Consider the following 20,280-nt stretch of genomic DNA (forward strand, 5'->3'; position numbering starts at 1 on the left):
CGCTGTTCTGCTGGAGAATTTGCCCTCTACTGTGGTTTGTAATGTAAATGGCAGCATAAATGTCCTGAAACCTCAGGCTGTTGATGTTGCCCCCACTCTGCAGATCTCTCACACACCCCCATACTGAATGTAACCCCAGACCATGATTATTCCTTGATCAAACTTGATTAATTTCTAGGAGAGTCTTGGGTCCATGTGGGTTCCGATAGGTCTTCTGCAGTATTTGTGATGATTGAAATGCAGTTCAACAGATGATTCTTCAGAAAAATCTACCTTCTGCCACTTTTCCAAATGATCAACTAGAAGTCAAGTTATTATATGTTGCTCTTACTACTGGGATCGATGACAAGACTTTTTTCAGGCAGTGTACTTTGCTGTTTCCAACATTATCAACTGCTTATTTCATGTTGATTAAAATGTATTATAATTGTCTCTTTTGAATAGTTCCACCCCCCACAACATTTAGGCATTAGTTCACAGCATAAATCTTTAAATGCAAAATGGTTGAACAAGTTGTCATAATATGTAAAGCATATTTCAACGCACTTCCATCAGACTATTTTCTAAATCTGTAACCTTTTCTAAAACATTTTTTTCCCACTTGTGTTAAGCAGTACTGTCTTTTTTCTGTATCACAACGACATGGTCTGTCAACAAATCATAGTACAAACAGTAAAAGCATAAATGTGAATATTTTCCAGTCTCTTGGAATAAAACCCACACATACACTAAGGTGTAACCTACAATTACCAATAATCGTCATCAAAACTGTGGCCATATTTTACTTCAGAACATCTCTCAAGAGTACACTGTTATATTGACAACTTGACTAACAATTTGACTGTCTTATTTATACACAATGACACTAGGATTTGTCATTCTGTTTGTACTGACGTGTTTGCATCTGTGACGTTGACAGATATTTATTTTCGAGAGATAAACTAAGGATTTGGAGCAAGAGACTGCACTCAAAAATGTTTTTGCTTATTTAAAATTATTTACCTATTTGAAATGAGCTGAATACTTTTTGGTGATAATTTAATTGTTTTATGTTAAATCTAGTTAAATTTGTAAAGACAATTAAGTTAACTTAATCAATTTGTTTTAGGACAACATGAAGAAATTGTGTGGAACCCGGCATTTTTACAGTGTGGCTTTTGCAGACAGTCTATGGTGCTTTGCTATGTGTAAGAGTTGTTTTGTGAAATGCATTTACTGTTTTGAAGTAACTGAGGGAAGTTAATGCAAGTGACTGAGAAAAACTAATACTGCTTTATTTTTACCCTCATCCTTTATATCTGATGAGCAAAACAGCTCAATTTGTTCTGGAAAGTCATATTACAGCTTCATGATTCATCTAAATATGTGACATTGGTAACACTTTATAACAACCACACACTATAAATCATTTATTTTCATTAGCGAATAGGTAATTCATTTTGTCATAACTGATTTACTCTACATTAATAGATGTAGAGACATTAATAAGGGATTTACAAAGCATAAATAGTACTCGCTTTAGATTAGGTCACTAAACTGGACGAAGTTGAGTTAATAACGCATTTACTAGCATTCACTGAAAAATATTATTCAGAGATGATTGCTTGGATTTATTCAATTGTTTTACATTAAGTGGCTGTAAACAATTTATTTGGGCTGAATTTAAACAAACAAGTTAAAACAATTTTATTAAATTTAATTTGTTTGCTTAATTTGTTTGCAACAGTTTTGCAGACATCATTTTTTCAGTGTATAAAGTTACTATTAATATATAAGCTTGAATAATAAGACATATACAGTTGAAACCAGAAGTTTACATACACTAAAAAGAAGTGAGCATAACCATTTAAAAAAAATGTCTGATGGTAAATCATACTAAACGTTTACTAATTTATGTCCGTTAGGATTACTTAAATGATTTACATTTGCTAAATACCAGAAAAATGAGAGATTTTTTTTTTTTTTTTGAGAATTTTTTATACATTTCTAGATAGTCAAAAGTTTACGCACATTTCCTTGGTATTTCTTTAGCTTTGCTTCTGAACTGTATAACCTTGGTCAAATGTTTTGGGTATCCTTCCACAAGCTTCTCACAATAGTTTTTTTTTTCTCCAAAACTATTTTTATTGAACATATTAGATATGAAACATACATTACAAATAGCTTTTCACTTTTTCTTGTTTTTTACACAACAAACAAACAAATCCTGTCACACATATATACATTTAGGTTCTAGAATTTTTTTTTAATAATATTAAGAAAAAATACAAATAAATAGTAATAATAAGTAAAGCATATGTTACTCTCATAAATAAGGGGAAAAAAAAGAAAATAGAAAAAAAAAAACAAGGAAAGGTTCTACTCTTCTAAAATGACTGAGGGGTCCATCTTTTTTATGTGATCTAAAACAGGTTAAGCTTCTCACAATAGTTTGAAGGAATTTTTGAGTCAGATTTGAAGGCTGTCTTGCTCACACAAGCTTTTTCAACTCTGCCCACAAATTTTTATGTAGGATTGAGGTCAGGGCTTTGTGATGGCCACTCCAAAACATTCGATCTGTTGTCCTTAAAGCATATTATAACTAATTTGGCAGTATGCTTCGGGTCATGGTCTGTTTGGAAGACTCATTTGTGGCCAAGTTTTAATTTCCCTGCTGATGTCTTGTAATGTTGCTTCAGGATTTCTACATAATGTTCTTTCTTCATGATGCCATCTATGCTGTGAAGTGGACCAGTCCCTCCTGCAGCAAAACAGCCCCACAACATGATGCTGCCCCCCATACTTCACAGTTGGTATGGTGTTCCTGGACTTATAAGCTTTCCCCTTTGTCCTCCAAATGTAACACTGGTCATTATGGCCAAACAGTTTAATCTTAGTTCCATCAGACCACAGGACATGTCTCCAAAAATTAGTCTTTTTCCCAGTGTAATTTAGCAAATTGTAATCTGGCTTTTTTTTGTTGATTCTGGCTTGTTGATTTTCCCATGTTGTCACACAAGGAAGCAGTGTGTTTGAGGTTTTCCTTAAATACTATTCTACAGTTGTGCCTCCAATTAACTCAAATGTTGTCAATCAGAAACTTCTAAAACTTTGACACCATCATCTGAGCTTTTTTCAGAGGCATAATAATCTTAATGTTTGTAAACTTGACTTTCAATAAAAGTTATAACAATTCCTTAAAAATATCTCTCATTATTCTGTTATCAAGCATAACACAAACAAATTTGATAGTCTCAATTTACCTAAAAGAGAAAAAGTTTAGTCACATTAACATCCGACTTTTTTTAAATGGTTATGTGCCTTTTTATACAGTGTAAACGTCTGGTTTCAACTGTAAATGTGACTTTGAGTAGTTTATTATTAATTCTGAATTATATGAATTATGTTTGTAAATAATGCAAAGCTTAGAGGTAATGAAAAATGATTTATTTCAACGTCTGTTGTAGAGTTAATGCTTAATGAATAATGAACTATTACATTATTACAGTAGAACTATTGTCTAATGCTTAATAAATGATTCATAGTGTGTAGTTATCATAATATTGTGATGTGTTTCCGTGGCATCGTTTCTTACCTCATAGTATTTCCCATCTGTGTAGCATCCGCAGTTTTGATTGAGGATACAGCTCTTGCCATTCAGCACATAGCCCTGGTCACACTGGCACCCCTCAACGCAGTACTGATTACAGTCTCTCTGTCCACGCGCAGGGGCACATTGCGGCTGGCACGCCATCATACAACTGGAATAGTGGCTGTTCACGGGGCACGACCACACTGGGCACACACACAGAGGGGGCAAAACAAGAAGAGTTCACTGGACGGGTGAGTTTCTCCAAAAGTAGACAGGGAAGATGTATTGTGTTTCACTGTAAAGGGCTCATATGAATGTGTGGCATTCACCAGTCTCTGACTGTGATAAAGTGTCCTGTGGTTTCCATGTTGGCAAAACAGAAGATTTTGTAAAATAAGCCATGGTTTGCGGTTGGTCAGCGTAATGCCTGCCATTAAAGGCTTTTTAAAAGAGAGTTCATGTTAACCCAGGAAGTGCAAACTATATTTTATCATTATTATTGACTACAAAAAAAATGGGTCACACTTTAAAATTATCGTCCATTAGTTATTGCATTTACTAGCATGAACAAACAATCTGTACATTTATTACTGTATTTATCCATCTTTAAGTTAAATAGCGTTACTTCATGTTAACTCGCAGTGCATTAAAGTTAACAAGCACGACTTTTGGATTTTCATTCATTCATTCATTCATTTTCTTGTCGGCTTAGTCCCTTTATTAATCTGGGGAGCCACAGCGGAATGAACCGCCAACTTATCCAGTAAGTTTTAACGCAGCGGATGCCCTTCCAGCCGCAACCCATCTCTGGGAAACATCTACACACACACACACTTATACACTACGGACAATTTAGCTTACCCAATTCACCTGTACCACATGTCTTTGGACTGTGGGGGAAACCGGAGTACCCGGAGGAAACCCACGCGAACGCAGGGAGAACATGCAAACTCCATACAGAAACGCCAACTGAGCCGAGGATCGAACCAGCGACCTTCTTGCTGTGAGGCGAACGTGCTACATACTCCACTGCGTCGACTTTGGGATTTTAGTAATTCAATTCAAGTTTATTTATATTGTGCTTTTAACAGTAATTCTTGTTTCAAAGCAGCTTTACAAAGGTGCAGAATATTGCAATATAATCAAATTAAGTTAAAGTTACAATCAAATATAAGTTATTATATACAGACATCATTAACCTGCAATTTTATAACATATACAGTGTATCCGTAAAGTATTCATAGCGCTTCACTTTTTCCACATTTGTTTGTTACAGCCTTATTCCAAAATGGATTAAATTCATTTATTTCCTCAAAATTCTGCACACAATACCCCATAATGAAAAAGTGAAAAAAAAAAATTTTTTTTAATTGTTGCAAATTTATTAAAAATTAAATAAATTAAAAAAATTAAAAATAATAATAAAAAAAACCCTGAAAACTCACATGTACATCAGTGTTCACAGCCTTTGCTTAATACTTTGTTGTTGCACCTTCGACAGCAATTACAGCCTCAAGTCTTTTTTAATATGATGCCACAAACTTGGAAGGTCTGTCTTGGGGAATTTTTACTCATTCTGCTTTGCAATACCTCTCAAGCTCTATCAGGTTGGATGGGAAGGGACAGTGTACAGACATTTTCAGATCTCTCCAGAGATGTTCAATAGGATTTAGGTCTGGGCTCTGGCTGGGCCACTCAAGGACATTCACAGAGTTGTTGTGAAGACACTCCATTAATATTTTGGCGGTGTGCTTTGGGTCATTGTCTTGCTGGAAGATGAACTGTCGCCCCAGTCTGAGGTTAAGAGCACTCTGAAGCAGGTTTTCATTCAGGATGTCTCTGTACATCGCTACATTCATCTTTTCCTTTATCCTGACTGGTCTTCCAGTTCCTGCTGCTGAAAAACATCCTCACAGCATGATGCTGCCACCCCCATGCTTCACTGTATTGATGGTATTAGCCTGGTGATGAGCGGTGCCTGGTTTTCTCTAAACATAACGTCTGGCATTCACTCTAAAGATTTCAATTTGAGTCTCATCAGACCAGAGAATTTTGTTTCTTATGGTCTGAGAGTGCTTCCGATACCTTTTGGCAAATTCCAGACGGGGAGTGGCCGGCCAGCAGAAGAGTCCTGGTGATTCCAAACATCTTCCACTTACGCATGATGGAGGCCGCTGTGCTCATTGGAACTTTGCAGAGCAGCAGAAATTTTTCTGTAACCTTCCCCAGTCTTGTGCCTTTAGACAATCCTGTTTCTGAGGTCTACAGACAGTTCCTTTGTCTTCATGCTTGGTTTGTGCTTCGACATGCACTGTAAACACTGGGAGCTTATATAAACAGGTGTATGCCTTTTCAAATCATGTCCAATCAACTGAATTTACCACAGCTGAACTCCAATTAAGCTGCTGAAACATCTCAAGAATGATCAGTGGTAACAGAATTTAGCTGAGCTCAATTTACAGCTTCACGCCAAAGGCTGTGAATACTTACACTGTATATACATGTGATTTTTCAGGGTTTTTAATTTTAATAAATGTGCAACAATTATAAGATATTTTTTCACATTGTCATTATGGGGTATTGCTTGTAAAATTTTGAGAAAATACATTAATTTAATCCACTTTGAAATAAGGCTGTAACAAAAAAATGAGGACAAAGTCAAGTGCTATGCTTTTATGCTTTCCAGAAGCACTGTAGGTGAGTCTATGTGTACACGTTTAATGAAGTATATTTGTGTATTAAGTGTTTGTGTTGTCCTTGAAGCCCTCGATGGTATAATAATGCATTAGTAAATGTTGAACAATGATTAATAAATGCTTTACAAGATTATTCATAATTAGTTAATGTTAGTAAATACATGAACTAATGGCCCATTATTCTAAAGTGTTATCAAAAAGTGTTTTACATAGAAATCTGATACATGAAAATATATTCAAACAACATTGCATATAATTGGGCTTTTTAAAATACTTTTGTTTCAATTATAAAATGTAAACAGTATTTGCATTTTAATGAAATAAATAATTGTCATAGCAATGCCATACATCTATACATTTTATTAAGTGAATATGCATCATGCTTGCACAAAAACACATAGCTAAGTGGTTAATAAAGTACATTGTGGCTGGATGAGTGGACGTACATAATGATCTAATTCAAAAGATACAGATCTCCATACAGTGTCTGTATTATATTCTTGTCTATAGATATGGATCCTGTCTCTCCTTTATTGTAAGTCCATTGTTTTTTTTCCACCACACCGCTTAAATTAACAACATATCTCCTTTAAAGGATAGTTCACCCAGAAATTCTTATTTAAATTCTGGAATCATTTACTCGTCTCTCATTTGTTCCAAACCTGACTCTCTTTCTTCTGTTAAACATTAAAGAAGATATTTTGTTGAATGCTGGAAACTTGTAACCATTGACTTCCAAAGTAATTGCTTTTAATGTTAATGATGGGTGCAGATTTTTAGTCTCTTAAATATCTTCTCAAGTGTTTAACAGAATAAAGAAACTTGTGTAGGTTTGAAACCCCCTGCAGGTGAGTAAAAAGTACATCATTTTTCATTTTTGGATGGTTTATCCCTTCAAGACGCAGCACAATTTAATATAGAACAAATTCCTTACCTCAACTATTTATTGTGACAATTGTACATTCCTGTGACCAGGCCCGGATTGGCTAATCGGGAGGACCGGGAAAATTCCCGGTGGGCCGGTCCGTTTTTTGGCCGCGAGGGAAGGTGTCCCTAGTTCCAGAATCGGTTGCTCTCAGCAGTCACACTTTTTAAAAATAATTTATTTATTTACTTGACCACAGCCTTCTTATTCATTATTTTACCGCAGCTCTGCTCTTTTCTATCTATTTTCTCGTAGCCTCGTGAGCAGGATGCAGGTTAATGATGATATAGCTACATAAGTCACCATTCAACATATAGCTGTTGTGGTACAGTGGTTAGTACGTTAGATTATGACGCGGCTGAGTAACAATTTTTTTTTTTTTTTCATTTTTATTCTTAAGACATAATACTGTAAGGGTTGTTGAACATTTGAAGTTCTAAAAGTGCTGTTTTCTCAAAAAAAGACGTGATAGTGTAATTAGAAACTGAATTGGAAATAACCTTATTTTAATATAGTCAGTGGTGAACTGAGGTAGGCCGGTCTGAGGCTTGAAACTCCAGGGCTGAAAAAGAGTCCCACTCCGGCCCTGCCTGTGACAAAATATGACCATGGCAAAATGAAAATCATTCTCACCACAGGGTGTCGAACTTCTCCAGCCAATGAGAGGCACTCCTTGTGTCTGACAGGTGCTGGCATAGATCTGTAGCCAGTTGCATATGGTCTCTCTTGCGCCTTGATCCACGCATGTGTCCTGCAGACAGCTCTGGTAGAAGTATGCTGGTGCTACTTTGCTGTGACAGCGAGCAAACACGCCACCGCGGTCTATAATAAGTCCACATAATCTCACCGCCTCAGGTTCGACATACACATACAACCCTTCAGCGAAGTGGAAACGGTTTCCGGGGTTACCGTTATCCATGTCGATGTTACCAACAGCATCGGTTACTTGCGCGGGGACCTCTGCGGCCAGGCCTCGTTCAACTAGTCCACAGCGGGGGCAAGAGTCTCCGCAACCCACTTGGCAGAAAGTGTCCCGGTCAGCCCACGCCATGCCCCATTCAGTGACGCTTAGAGCGGGACCAGAAATAGGCAATCCTTGGCAAAGCCCACAGGTGGCGTTAAACAGACTACGAGGCAGAGTGAGGAGCAGTAGAGTATTCCAGTCAAACGCCACCTGTAAAGAAATGAACCAATGGAGGATATTGTAAACAGTAGGGTTTAATGGTATTTTCTTTGTTCTGTTTAAGTGTTTTATGTCCTACAGTATATAGAAATCTGATACATGGAAGTATATGCATATAACGTTACAGCTAGTTAGGCTTCAGACGGTTTTTGATTCCTTGTTGCTATTAATTGCTGTAGCTTGCAGACACACAACTTCATAAGACGTTAATTTTATGTTGGATTTAGGTCACCAGCATCTGAGGCAATGGTCTCAAACTCAATTCCTGGAGGGCCACAGCTCTGCATAGTTTAGCGTCAACCATTTCCAACTCACACCTGCTTAATAGTCTATAGTAATCATGAACACCTTGATTGTTTGGATCAGCTGTATTTGATTAGGGGTGGTACCAACTGTGCAGAGCTGCGGCCCTCCAGGAATTGAGTTTGAGACCATTGCCTTAGACGCTGGTGACCTAAATCCAACATAATATTAACGTCTTATGAAGTTGTGTGTCTGCAGGGATGATTTTGATGTCCCATAATGACGTCATGATGTCCTCATAATGAATTTGATAATTTGTTGATTTGTTGTGTTGTAAAGTGACCAAAATCCATCGTCGACATCTTAAACCAATGTCATATTGACGTCAAATATTGACATTTATTCATCAGTTATGGTAACCAAAATCCAACATCTTGTTGTTCATAGTGGTTGTGTTGCGTCGGAAAGTAATCAAAATGTAATGTCTATAGCAGGGGTGCTCAATCCTGTTCCTGGAGATCTACCTTCCTGCAGATTTCAGTTGCTACCCATATCAAACACACCTGAACCAATTAATTAGGACCTGAACACCACTTGATAATTACAGGCAGGTGTGTTTGATATGGGTAGCAACTGAAATCTGCAGGAAGGTTTATCTCCAGGAACAGGATTGAGCACCCCTGGTCTATAGTATCCGACATTCAATGCAAAAAAATATTTTTGTTCAAACTACTTATTTAAAATGAGCTGAAACAACACAATTGAGATTTCATCAGGACAACTTAATTGTTTTATGTTAAATCCACATACATTTGTTAAAAGTGTTAAGTTAACTTTATCGATTTGTGTTGGGACAACATGAATGAATTGTGTGAAACCCTGCATTTTTTACAGTGATGGCCTGACTTTGAGTTCTGATGTCAACCCGATTTTCATTTCCAAGCAAAATGCAACGTTTCATACGCTTATTTCACACGGCCGCCATTTTGAAAGCGAGGCTGCGGTGGGAACCCTGCTGAAAAATCCAGCCTAAACCAGCCTAGGCTGGTTGGCTGGTTTTAGCTGGTCAACCAGGCTGGTTTTAGAGGGGTTTCCAGCCATTTCCAGCCTGGTCTTAGCTGGAAAATGACCAGCTAAATCCAGCTAAAACCAGCTTGACCAGCCTGGTTTAAGCTGGACATAGCTGGTTTTGGCTGGGTTCCCAGCCTGGCTTGGCTGGTCAAGCTGGTTTTAGCTGGTCATCTCCCTGCCAGACCATCTAAGACCAGGCTGGAAATGGCTGGAAACCAGCCTAGAAATGGCCAAAACCCCTCTAAAACCAGCCTGGTCGACCAGCTAAAACCAGCCAACCAGCCTAGGCTGGTTTAAGCTGGATTTTTCAGCAGGGAAGAAACCCGGAAGTAAAGGATCAGCACTGTAAACATTGCAACAACATGCTGTGTACTACAAGCCTCCAGCTGTCGCCACGATTTCACAATGCAGAAATGGTGTAAACATCACTTTAATAACATTCTGTTCAGTTTAATTTAAACAATTAAAGGCATGTTTGTGCTGCCTCACAGATTTATTATAAAATCATACATGTAATTTGCCATATATCAGTCAGATTTCTATGTGGGGCAAGCAAAAAGTGATTTGCACTCCACCTTCAGACCAAAGTCGGTCTCCACAAGTAACTGCAGACCAAGGGTGTAGATGTTAACTTTTCCTGGACCCAGTTTTAAAGGCAGATACAGGCGCTCCTTATTCACCTAAAAGAGATAAAGAGATTCTGTCAAATCTTCACACTTGTCTCATTAATAGTCTCTTTCATGCATGAGTCATCCCTTTCTCCCCCACGTCCTTGCTATGCTTCAAATTCCTTTAATTGAATTCTTTATATCTTTTGTTCGGATCTGTTAACATGAGTTCAAAAGCCAATTTCTGGATGAATCACTCGCTCTTTAGTTCTCTAACTTCGTTTTCTTCCCTCCTCAATCTTTATTTGATCTAAAGTTCCTTAGATCTTCCAATGGCGTTGTGAACTCATTCCAGACGTCACTCAGTTATGAGTTTCCCTCTGTATCTGCTCCAGTATGCTAACAGATGATGGCTGAAATATTATACCTCTCACATGAAAAATTTACTCCTTTGTTTGGCTCTTCTGTCTGGATGATTAAAATAACTTTGTGTCATAAAAATGAGGAGTTTGACCTTCGAAAGGTGGTGTTCTAGAATTACACGTGAATTCTTGTGATTTATAAAATGTTTGACGCTCAAGCTAATGGCCCAAATGTTTATGAGTACAGTAGCTGTCTGTTCCAGTGCAGGTGTAGAATTTTGTACTGATCCAAATTAAGCTTTGGATCATATCTGCACACATGGCAAAGCAAATACAATCATGATGTTGTTGTCAAAAACGGTAACACTTAACATGAAGGTGGGGTTCATGAAACCTTTATAATCATACGTGAATGAGATTTTGTTCATGCTTATGACAACCGTCCTTAAGTGTCATAAGCACTGTTATGCTATTTAAAATGCAAAGATGACATTGTTTGAGATGTCGTTATGACAACTTCCCAGCAGGCACACAACGTTAAAAGTCGTTAACATTAGGTTAGAGTTAGGTCGTGATGTTGGGGAATAGAAGTCATAGTGGTAACGTCCACACAACATTAAGCTGTAACATCATTAGACATTGATATTTGGTTGCTTTTAGGTTGCATTGAAAAGTAACCAAAATGTAACGTTCATCCAACATTTCACTCTGACTTCATGTTCTGACGTCAACATATTTTTCATTCCACTCAAAAAGCAAAGTCCCCAACTTTGGGGGTGCAACGTCAATCTGACATCATGTTGACATCCTGTGCCTGCTGGGTTGACAACCAAATACAATCACAACCTGTCTTTGTCATTGTCATGACAACCTGACATTATCAAAACATAATTTGTCATAAATCTATCATAAACATGAGAGTCATGAGAACATTATAATATCGTGAATATTTTTCACAGTTTTTATTTCATAGGAACAAACTAAATTTGTTATAAAATGTCATTTAAGTGTTAATACTCTGTAAAACATTTATTACAACACTGTAATTATATATATATATATATATATATATATATATATATATATATATATGTTAATGACACTGTTATAAAATTCATAAAACAATTATAATTGCCTCATGAAAATCATGTTCATGATACATTTATGACAAATTATATCAAGTTGTCATGACAAAGACATCTCAAACAATGTTATTTTAGCATTTAAAATGGCAATGACACTTGTCATAAGCATGCATAATATCTCATTCATATTTAAGACATGTGCCATGTCAAGATTATAAAAGTCGTATGAATCTTAACACCCCCTTCATGTAAAGCAATACTGTACCTAAAAAACTATTTTTGACTCTTGGATTTGGCACTATTATGGCCCGTTTCCACAGAGTGGTATGGTTCGGTATGCTTTTATGGCCGTTTCCACTGTCAAAGGGTACCAAAAAGCGAACCGTACCTTACCACTTTTTGGGTACCCTTTGCAAAGGGTACCTAGCACGACAAAAGGGTACCAAAAGATGGAGCTAGATGCGCAGCTGAACACTATTGGTTTACAGAGATAAGTCACTAGCGCACACAAGCAGGAGAATGAAAACAAAGCAACAGGCATTTTTAAAAACACAGCCTTTACACCGTAATACTATATACATATAATAACAAGCCATGGTTGACCCAAGCTCAAACAAAACTTTGTTGTCGTCTTGATGAACAGCCACAAAGCTAAGAAGAACAAAATCTGCTGTGTCCTGACGTTGTTTTACAAGCCCCTTATAAAGCCTGATTTATACTTCTGCGTCAGGTGACCGGCGTAACCCACGGCGCAGGCAACGCGCGTGGCTGTGCATTTATACTTCTGCGCGCTGTCTCTGCCGGTCTGCATTAACACTTCCGAAACGCTAGTTGGCAGTGATGTGTAAATGTTCCTCTGTGTCGAGTTTCTTCGCTACTTTATTGCATTTCCTGAACACTTCCGGGATGTACAAGTGGCTCAAACTCGCTCATTTTGAGGCAGGAACCGGCGGACGTGCAACAACTTTAACTATGAGGTAAACACAAAACAAAACTTTCCATCCGGAGCTCCTTCACGGGACTCCACACTTGTAAACAATCGCTCGCGCGGCGTCGCGCCATTCGCGCGCCTCTCGGTCCCGCCCAGACTCGTCAGCGCTACCAAGCCGACCAATCACAGAGCTTATGCTACGCGTCGTTGCGACGTGTAGTTACATTTTTTGAGAGGTGCACGTCAGTGACGGCGATGGCCACGGCGAAGGGCTATGCGTCAGCGCCGTAGCATACGCCGGTGTTTGACGCAGAAGTATAAATCAGGCTTAATAGTACGTCTACATTGAAACAACAAACTTCTTGAGCTCATATTAATAACATGCGCTTGATCATTGAATCGCTTCTGACATCCGATCCTTTCAGAAATGGACAAACGGGAGAGTGAAGCGCAAAAAAACAAAGAAGAAACTGGAAAAACAAAGGCGCAAATGATTCTTTCAGCAAACAAATTGCCATGTTCAACTATTATGATCATCTTTTGGACTATTATGAACTCAGAATGACAGAATAACTTTCTAGCAAGAGTTTACATGTGCTGGTGAAGATTAAACATACAGATGAGAGGTTTGCTCTGACTGGGCTGTATTTTGTGTTGTTTTTTACCCAAATAAGGACTAAATGTATGCTGTGTGTAGTTTGTCTGTAGTTGGTAAAATATTGGAGACTGTAAGGGTCTGTATGTGTTCGTAAATGTTGCATTTATTTATTTTATTTTTTATATAATTGCAGATGTTACAGTCTGATGATCTGCAGTTATAATCAAATTATGTTCATAGAAAGGTTAGTAATGGACATTTATATACAAATATTTATGTGTAGAAAGCCTCTGTTTTGTGAGAGGTGCTTCTTATATGTGTACGACCCATAGAGCTTTACTTTGACATTTCCTCAAGCGAGAATGGCATCGACTGAAACTTTCTGTCGTACACCACGCCTACCAATTGGTACCATTGGTACCCTTTTGGCAGTGGAAACACAAGCCTGATAAAGGTGATCCATACCGTACCGTACTGTACCACTCAGTGGAAATGGGCCATTAGAACAAACACCTACAATTTACATTAGTCATCATTGACACATTCTTACCGTGACTGTATGTTTAAAGCTTCGTGACACCTCAATTTCATATCCGTAGACCTCCAGAACAAATCCTCGCACCCATATCGCCTGGCCAGTGTCTCTTTCTTCATTCCGTACTGATAACTGGAAGTTGGGCAGTCCTCCCAGAACTGTCTCAGCACTGTCTAGTCCTCCAAAGCTATCCTCATCTCCTTCTCCGCAGTCAGTAGTGGCAAGACGAAGAGTACAGCTGCTCTGAAGGTCAAACGGCACACCTCCAAATGGCAAAAAGTGTGCATATCCAGCAACAGCACACATGGCCTCAGTCCTGGGCTGACAGAAAAAGAGGCCTTCGTTCTCTTGGCAGTACTCCTCTGGGTGACAGGGTGAGAAGGTGCAGTAGACGCTGTTGTCGGTGCCGTTACAGAAACAGCGCTCCTGGCATTCCCAGTCAGTCCAGAATGTCTCATTGGTGGCCAGTTGGCGACCCAGGTAAAAGCAGCCACAGTCACTGCGTGCTACGCAGATGCCGTCGCGAAGGGCAAAACCCTCCTCACACTGACAGCCCTCAGAGCAGGGTAGAGGGCACGGCTCTTCTGGTTCATCCAGATTAGAACAGGTGAGAGGGCATGCAGATGTACACTCATCGAAGTGACTGTTTTCTGGGCAGGGTAGAGCTAAAGAAAGAAAAAAACAACAAAAATAGTTATGTGACATGCATGGAAGGTATCTTAACGGGTAAAGAGAGTAGGGATGGTCGATACAGACTTAAAATGATATCAGAATATTTTCTAGTATTTATTGTTTGAATTATATTATTGATGATATGTATCCACTGAGAAAAGCATTTGATTTTATTTTACCAAAATAAAATCATTAACTCTGCTTCTGGATGCCTGCCGTCATGCAGAGCTCAACCATATTTAATCACACTGAAGCAGCTGGTCAAGCTTTTCAGGATCGTATACCATACAGAAGCAGAGCTTTGAGTTCGAGACTTCGAGCATCCATTAAAATGTTATTTCTTTTTCATTCATACTGGACACTAGAGTGCGCCTCACACAATCTCCACATATATGTTACTGAAGAAACAATGTCAGCTAGGGTGAGCTATCACATCAAAAAGGTAATGGTGGGCAGAGCGAAGCTTTCAGAAACAATGAAACAGTCGAAAGCAAATGTGTCGACACTTCCAAACCTGTCTGTACAGTGCCACCTAGTGGTCATTTTTTAAGTATTGCTCTTAAAAACAGTTAGGTGAGGTGAGGAATTATTATTGTTTTGACGAGACATCATGGAGTGGTTAGTTTACTTGACTGGCATACAGATGTACTTAGTTCGAATCGCATACGAAAGTGAACACTGCTGGGAAATGGAGGAGTGGGGAGGTGATGTTGGGCAAGAAAGTTATAAGCATGGTTGCGGCTGAGGTTGTAGTGGTTGCCTCTATGGATGAATTAACTTTTTGGAAATAAATGTGTTGCTTTGGTCAGAATTTTATTTATTTTTTTATTAATTTAAGATATTAAGTCACAATTTCCGAATGCTTTACAAGTAGGTATTCGATCTCAGGTCATTCACAGCACATTCCACTAGGTTACGAGAGATTGTGGTTTTGTTTATGACCCTGTCAATCAAAGGCAGATTTGTCAGCTATCGGAATGTAGTTACTTTAATCACGTGACCTATGTGTTTCCAAATGTTTCTGAGCAGTGTTTTGAAACATCTTCAATTCGGAATCTCGAGGCCGTGTCGAAACTTTAGTCTTGCATCAGCCATCCTTACAAAGAGGATCAAGATGGTAGAAATGGATAAAACATGAAGAAACTAAACAAATGATTTTATACAGTTATTATTTGGGTTCTTCAAGGCCCCCTGGCAATTTTATAAGCATCCGCCTTTATTTAATATAAAATATTATGATTTTGTCTTCATTCTATCATATTAAACCATGTCTAGACACAAAAATGATTATTGCTTGCAACTGGTGATATGAAGTAAACCTAAAGTGAAAATATGCCAGTAAATCTCCTTTTTGTAAACAGGTTCAAACCTGCAAAACTATAACACACGTACAACTGTAAACAATAACTTATTGCACAGACCAATGATAGGCTTTTATCGTTATTATTACAATAAGTCAATTTTTACTGGTAATTATTCAAACATGCAAAACATAAATTATAGGTTTTTAACATTATTATTACAATAAGTAAACTAGTTTACCACGGGCAGAATCTTTACCGGTATACTTTAAATGATACCCATACAATATCGCCCATCCCTAAAAGAGAGAGAATCAATCAAAACTCATACGGCAGTTGGTAGCACTTCTCCATGTTCCCAGGTTGATCTGAGCATCCTGACAAGCGGATGCATAAGCCTGCAGGGAGTTACACAGGGCAGAACGGTTTCCCTCCCTTACACACATGTTGTAGAGGCAGTTCCTGAAGAAAGGAGACGGATTAACCGCTGTATGGCAAGCTAGGAATGAGCTGTTTCCTGGGTCGTTGATGTTCCCACACAGCCATGGGCTCTGGTATTGCCGTAAATCTGTACACATGCGATACAAGTCCTCACAATCGCCATTGCATGTCAGATCGTCTGCAATAGCTCTCCAGCTTTCAATAAACTGGTCGGCTGAATCGGCCTGCCTTCCACTTGGTAGCCGGAGGTCATCGATTGGATCTCCGTTGAAAAAGCCACACAGACCACAGGTGGTGTTGTAAAAGAGAGTGGAGAGAGTGATGTTTAGTAGGCCTTGACGTGAGTATCGAGTGCGGACCAAGCCACTCCACTCAATCACCGTGGTATTACCAGAGGATCGGTAGATCATTAGAGGCTCCACTGGATGGACGTAAGGAACAATTGCTGGTTCACCATTGACCTAGAAGAGGGGTATGACATCATTAGGACAATCATACAATCATATTTCTTGTTTTGAGCAATATATTGAGTGTATTAAAGGGATAGTTCACCAGGAAATCATTTACACTCCTTGAAGTCCTTGAGAAGAAACTCATGAAGGTTTAAAACCACTTGAGGGTGATTAAATTCTGAGTAATGTTTATTTTGGGTAAACTATCCCTTTAAGGAGTATTTGTAGAAATAGTTAAATTTCTATTGTCAATTTTTATTCACAAGCCCGGAAACTGATTTGTTTCTTCTTCTTGAAATTAGAGTTTATGAAAGTAACCACAAACCTTGATCAAGTCGAAATCTGAGCCGCCTATCTGTGCTTCCAAATGACCAACCCTAACAACCACTGGCCGTAACCACGTAGGGCCTTTATTCACAAGCTTCCTTCCAATCTTCACCTCCACTGATGTTACATTTGCAGGCAAACGTCCCAAAGTTTTGACCAAGTAGAATGAGCTTTCATCAGGGAATGGCATCGTGGACCCATCAAATGTGGCCAGTATTTGTGACTGGGATAGCGAACATATTGCTTCGCGACGAGGGTAACACCCGAGCAACCCGACTTCTGCTGCACATACCTCGCCTTCGCCACAAGAGTCATTGAAGCATTTTACTTCACCCGCCGGGCCACACACACAACGCTGGGAGCAGTCTTCACCCACCTCACCCCCTTCCCCTGCCCAGAAAGTCTCGTTCAGGGCGTAATACAGGCCGTCACGTTCACACCCGCACTCAAAACGACGGACACAGCGGCTGCCACTCAGCACATAACCCTGGTCACACTGGCAGCCCTCGGTACATGGATGAGCACAGTAGAGATGAGATGTTAAGTCGGAGCAGGAGGCAGGACATGCACTTGTGCAGACTTGATAGTGGCTGTTCTCAGGGCATGTCAGTGCTAAGAGTCAGTAGCAAATGGAAAAATGGAAGGTTAGTGCAAAAGAGAGCACAGAAAAGACAATGTATACTTGGGGTGTGTCTCAATCAGCTCCCTACGCTGTAAAAAAATGCAAGGTTCCACACAAGTCATTCAGGTTGTTCCAACACAAATTGTTTATTAAACAAATATAAGTGGATTGAACAAAAAGCTGTCCCAAATAATCTCAAGAATTGTGTTGTCTCAGCATATTAAACAAGTAGTTTAAACAATAAACAAACTATTTTTTGTGTGTAGTTCCTAAGGTTATGGATCATAAGGTCATGCACATGAATCTGGGCACTAGTAATGACAGTGATTAGCTTGGTTCAACACACATTAGGACACTGAGTGTGACAAGAGATGTTGATCTTATGCAAACATCCCTTAAGAAAACATATGCAGTATCTTAAAGCAGGGGTCACCTCTCCCTGGAGAGCTACCTTCCTGCAGAATTCAGCTCCAATCCTGATCAAACACACTTGAACCAATTAATAGGACCATAAGCAGCACTTGATCATTCCAGACAAGTGTGTTTGGACAGGGTTGCAACAGAAATCCTGCAGGAAGGTAGCTCTCCAGAAACAGGGTTGGTGACCCCTCGAATATAGTTTGTTAAAAAATGCATACTTGCATACTATAAAGCAGGAGTCACCAACCCTGTCCCTGGAGAGCTACCTTCCTTCAGAATTCAGCTCCAAACCTGATCAGTCACACCTGAACCAATTAATAGGACCTGAAGCAGCACTTGATCATTACAGAAAGGTGTGTTTGGGGTTGCAACTGAAATCTGCAGGAAGGTAGCTCTCCTGGAACAGGGTTGGGGACCCCTCCTATATAGTAAGTTAAAAACAGTATGTGAGCCGAGTAGTATTCACAAAACATTATCTACTACCTACTACCTTTGACTACTACGTGAGGTGACGCAACTGACACGGGTAGGTCATGTAGTATGTCCACGTTACATTTATACTACCCAGATTCATGCTATACAGAACTTACTTTTTTAAAGGTTTTGTAGATTTAAATTTAAATGTAGAACCTACTCGAATAGTACTGTAGGTGACAGTGCACTGTGGGGCTTTTTAGGGCACGGACGTTTCATTGCACTGGAAAGACATTGCGATTGGGACAGCACTGACTATTGAACAAGGGAGCAGATTGAGACACACCCTTGGTTTAACCTGTCTAAAAGCCCTCTCTACTGATGTTAAATTAAGGTCACACCTGATATCACTCACCACAGAACGAGCGTGATCTCCAGGGTCGTATGGTTACTCCCAGGGCTTGGCATGCAAGGGCATATGCCTGTATAGCTTGGCACAGGGTGGTGATGTTATCACGATTGCTGCACATATCATAAACGCAGCTGTAAACAAATGCTGTTGGGTCTACCACAGCCCTGCAGTCTCTGAATGGCCCATCAGTCTTATTGATGAGCCCACAGTAGTCTGATCGAAAGTAAAATGCTTCAGCTGCCGGTTCACACATGCTACAGTTCTGGGCACAGCCGTCTGTACAACGAAAATCTGTGTCTTCAGCTCGCCAGCTACCACCCAGTTCCACTACGCTCTCTGCCAGAGAGCCATCTGGCAACACAGGGTCATCGGCAGGGTCATCGTTGTAGTTACCACATAGGCCGCAAGTGTTGTTGAAATAAGAGCTGGGGAGGGAGATGGAGGCGTAGTGCAATCCGTCATAGGTCACCAAGAGACCAAAGTCTGTTTCCAAAGCGACAGCAACGCCAGATTGGTATACCTTGACTGCGCCTAGCTGAAGTTGAACAGGGAGAGTCTTTATCAGGCCATCCACCTGGAACAACAGAAACACAAAGTGAAAGACATTGAGAAAGGTTATATCGCCTGTCTCCTGTAGAAACAATTTAATCTTCTAAGCTGCTATTCATGCTGATTGCACAGTTTAGTGGGAGGAGTAGCTTCGGATTTTAAAACATGAAGAGAGCCGACCTGCACAGTTCCCAGAGTTCCTTTGGGTAGTGTAACACGGTGATTGTACACCTCTACTGTCACGTCCCGCAGCCAGGACACCGTGGGCACACCACGGTTCTCATTCTTGGCCTCCACACTGAAAAAGGGCAAACCAGGCATTTCCCAGCATGGGCGAGCCAACAGGTATGAGCAAGTACCCTGCATTAGAGGTCAAGGAGATTGCATGGTATTGATAAATGATTGATTCTCGCATAGCTGAAGTTATTTTAATATCAGATGCACTTCATTCATTGTAATTGTAATCTAAAATAGATCAGGATTTGAACCTGGTTTTCTTTGCATACTAAAACAACTGTATATACAAAAGGTTTATAACATCTTACATTTTCTCACTGAACTGAGATGAAATGTGAAGTCTAAAGTTAAGATCAACAGGACAAAGTGCCAGGACTGCAAATTGCCCTCCCATTTAAAGATTTAAAAATTAAAATGGGATTCTTCTTAAGCCCATTTAAGACAATCTTTATAGTCGAATTCGAAGAAAGAAGATTATGGAATTTGTCTAGATAAAATCTTGATATGTCATGAGTACTAAATAGGCAAGACTATACGTTGCATCACATAATGTCTAAGACGCATATTCTGTTACCAAGAAGCCGCGTTACTTATAAATGTCTCTGTTATTGTCTGATTTGTTAGC

The 20,280-nt window shown here is 39.4% G+C and overlaps 2 protein-coding genes across 5 annotated transcripts in view; both read right to left on the minus strand.

Moving 5' to 3' along the window:
• cntrl (centriolin) overlaps positions 1-20,280 on the minus strand; it is a 548,241-nt gene that overhangs the window by 300,086 nt on the left and 227,875 nt on the right. The window lies entirely within an intron of this gene.
• Positions 1-20,280, minus strand: part of tecta (tectorin alpha) — a 60,145-nt gene that overhangs the window by 32,123 nt on the left and 7,742 nt on the right. For all 4 annotated transcript variants that reach the window (XR_012406452.1, XR_012406451.1, XM_073951559.1 and 1 more), the window contains exons 8-15: positions 19,599-19,778; positions 18,873-19,443; positions 17,000-17,613; positions 16,113-16,683; positions 13,824-14,473; positions 10,265-10,369; positions 7,826-8,366; positions 3,575-3,774 (exon numbers count right to left, since the gene is read on the minus strand). Coding sequence is in view for 2 of the 4 variants with exons in the window: in XM_073951559.1 (XP_073807660.1) it covers positions 3,575-3,774; positions 7,826-8,366; positions 10,265-10,369; positions 13,824-14,473; positions 16,113-16,683; positions 17,000-17,613; positions 18,873-19,443; positions 19,599-19,778 (3,432 nt within the window). In the remaining 2 variants the exon portion in view is untranslated. The remainder of the gene's footprint in view (positions 1-3,574; positions 3,775-7,825; positions 8,367-10,264; positions 10,370-13,823; positions 14,474-16,112; positions 16,684-16,999; positions 17,614-18,872; positions 19,444-19,598; positions 19,779-20,280) is intronic.

The sequence above is a fragment of the Danio rerio genome, chromosome 5 (assembly GCF_049306965.1).
Source record: "Danio rerio strain Tuebingen ecotype United States chromosome 5, GRCz12tu, whole genome shotgun sequence".
Lineage (NCBI taxonomy): Eukaryota > Metazoa > Chordata > Actinopteri > Cypriniformes > Danionidae > Danio > Danio rerio.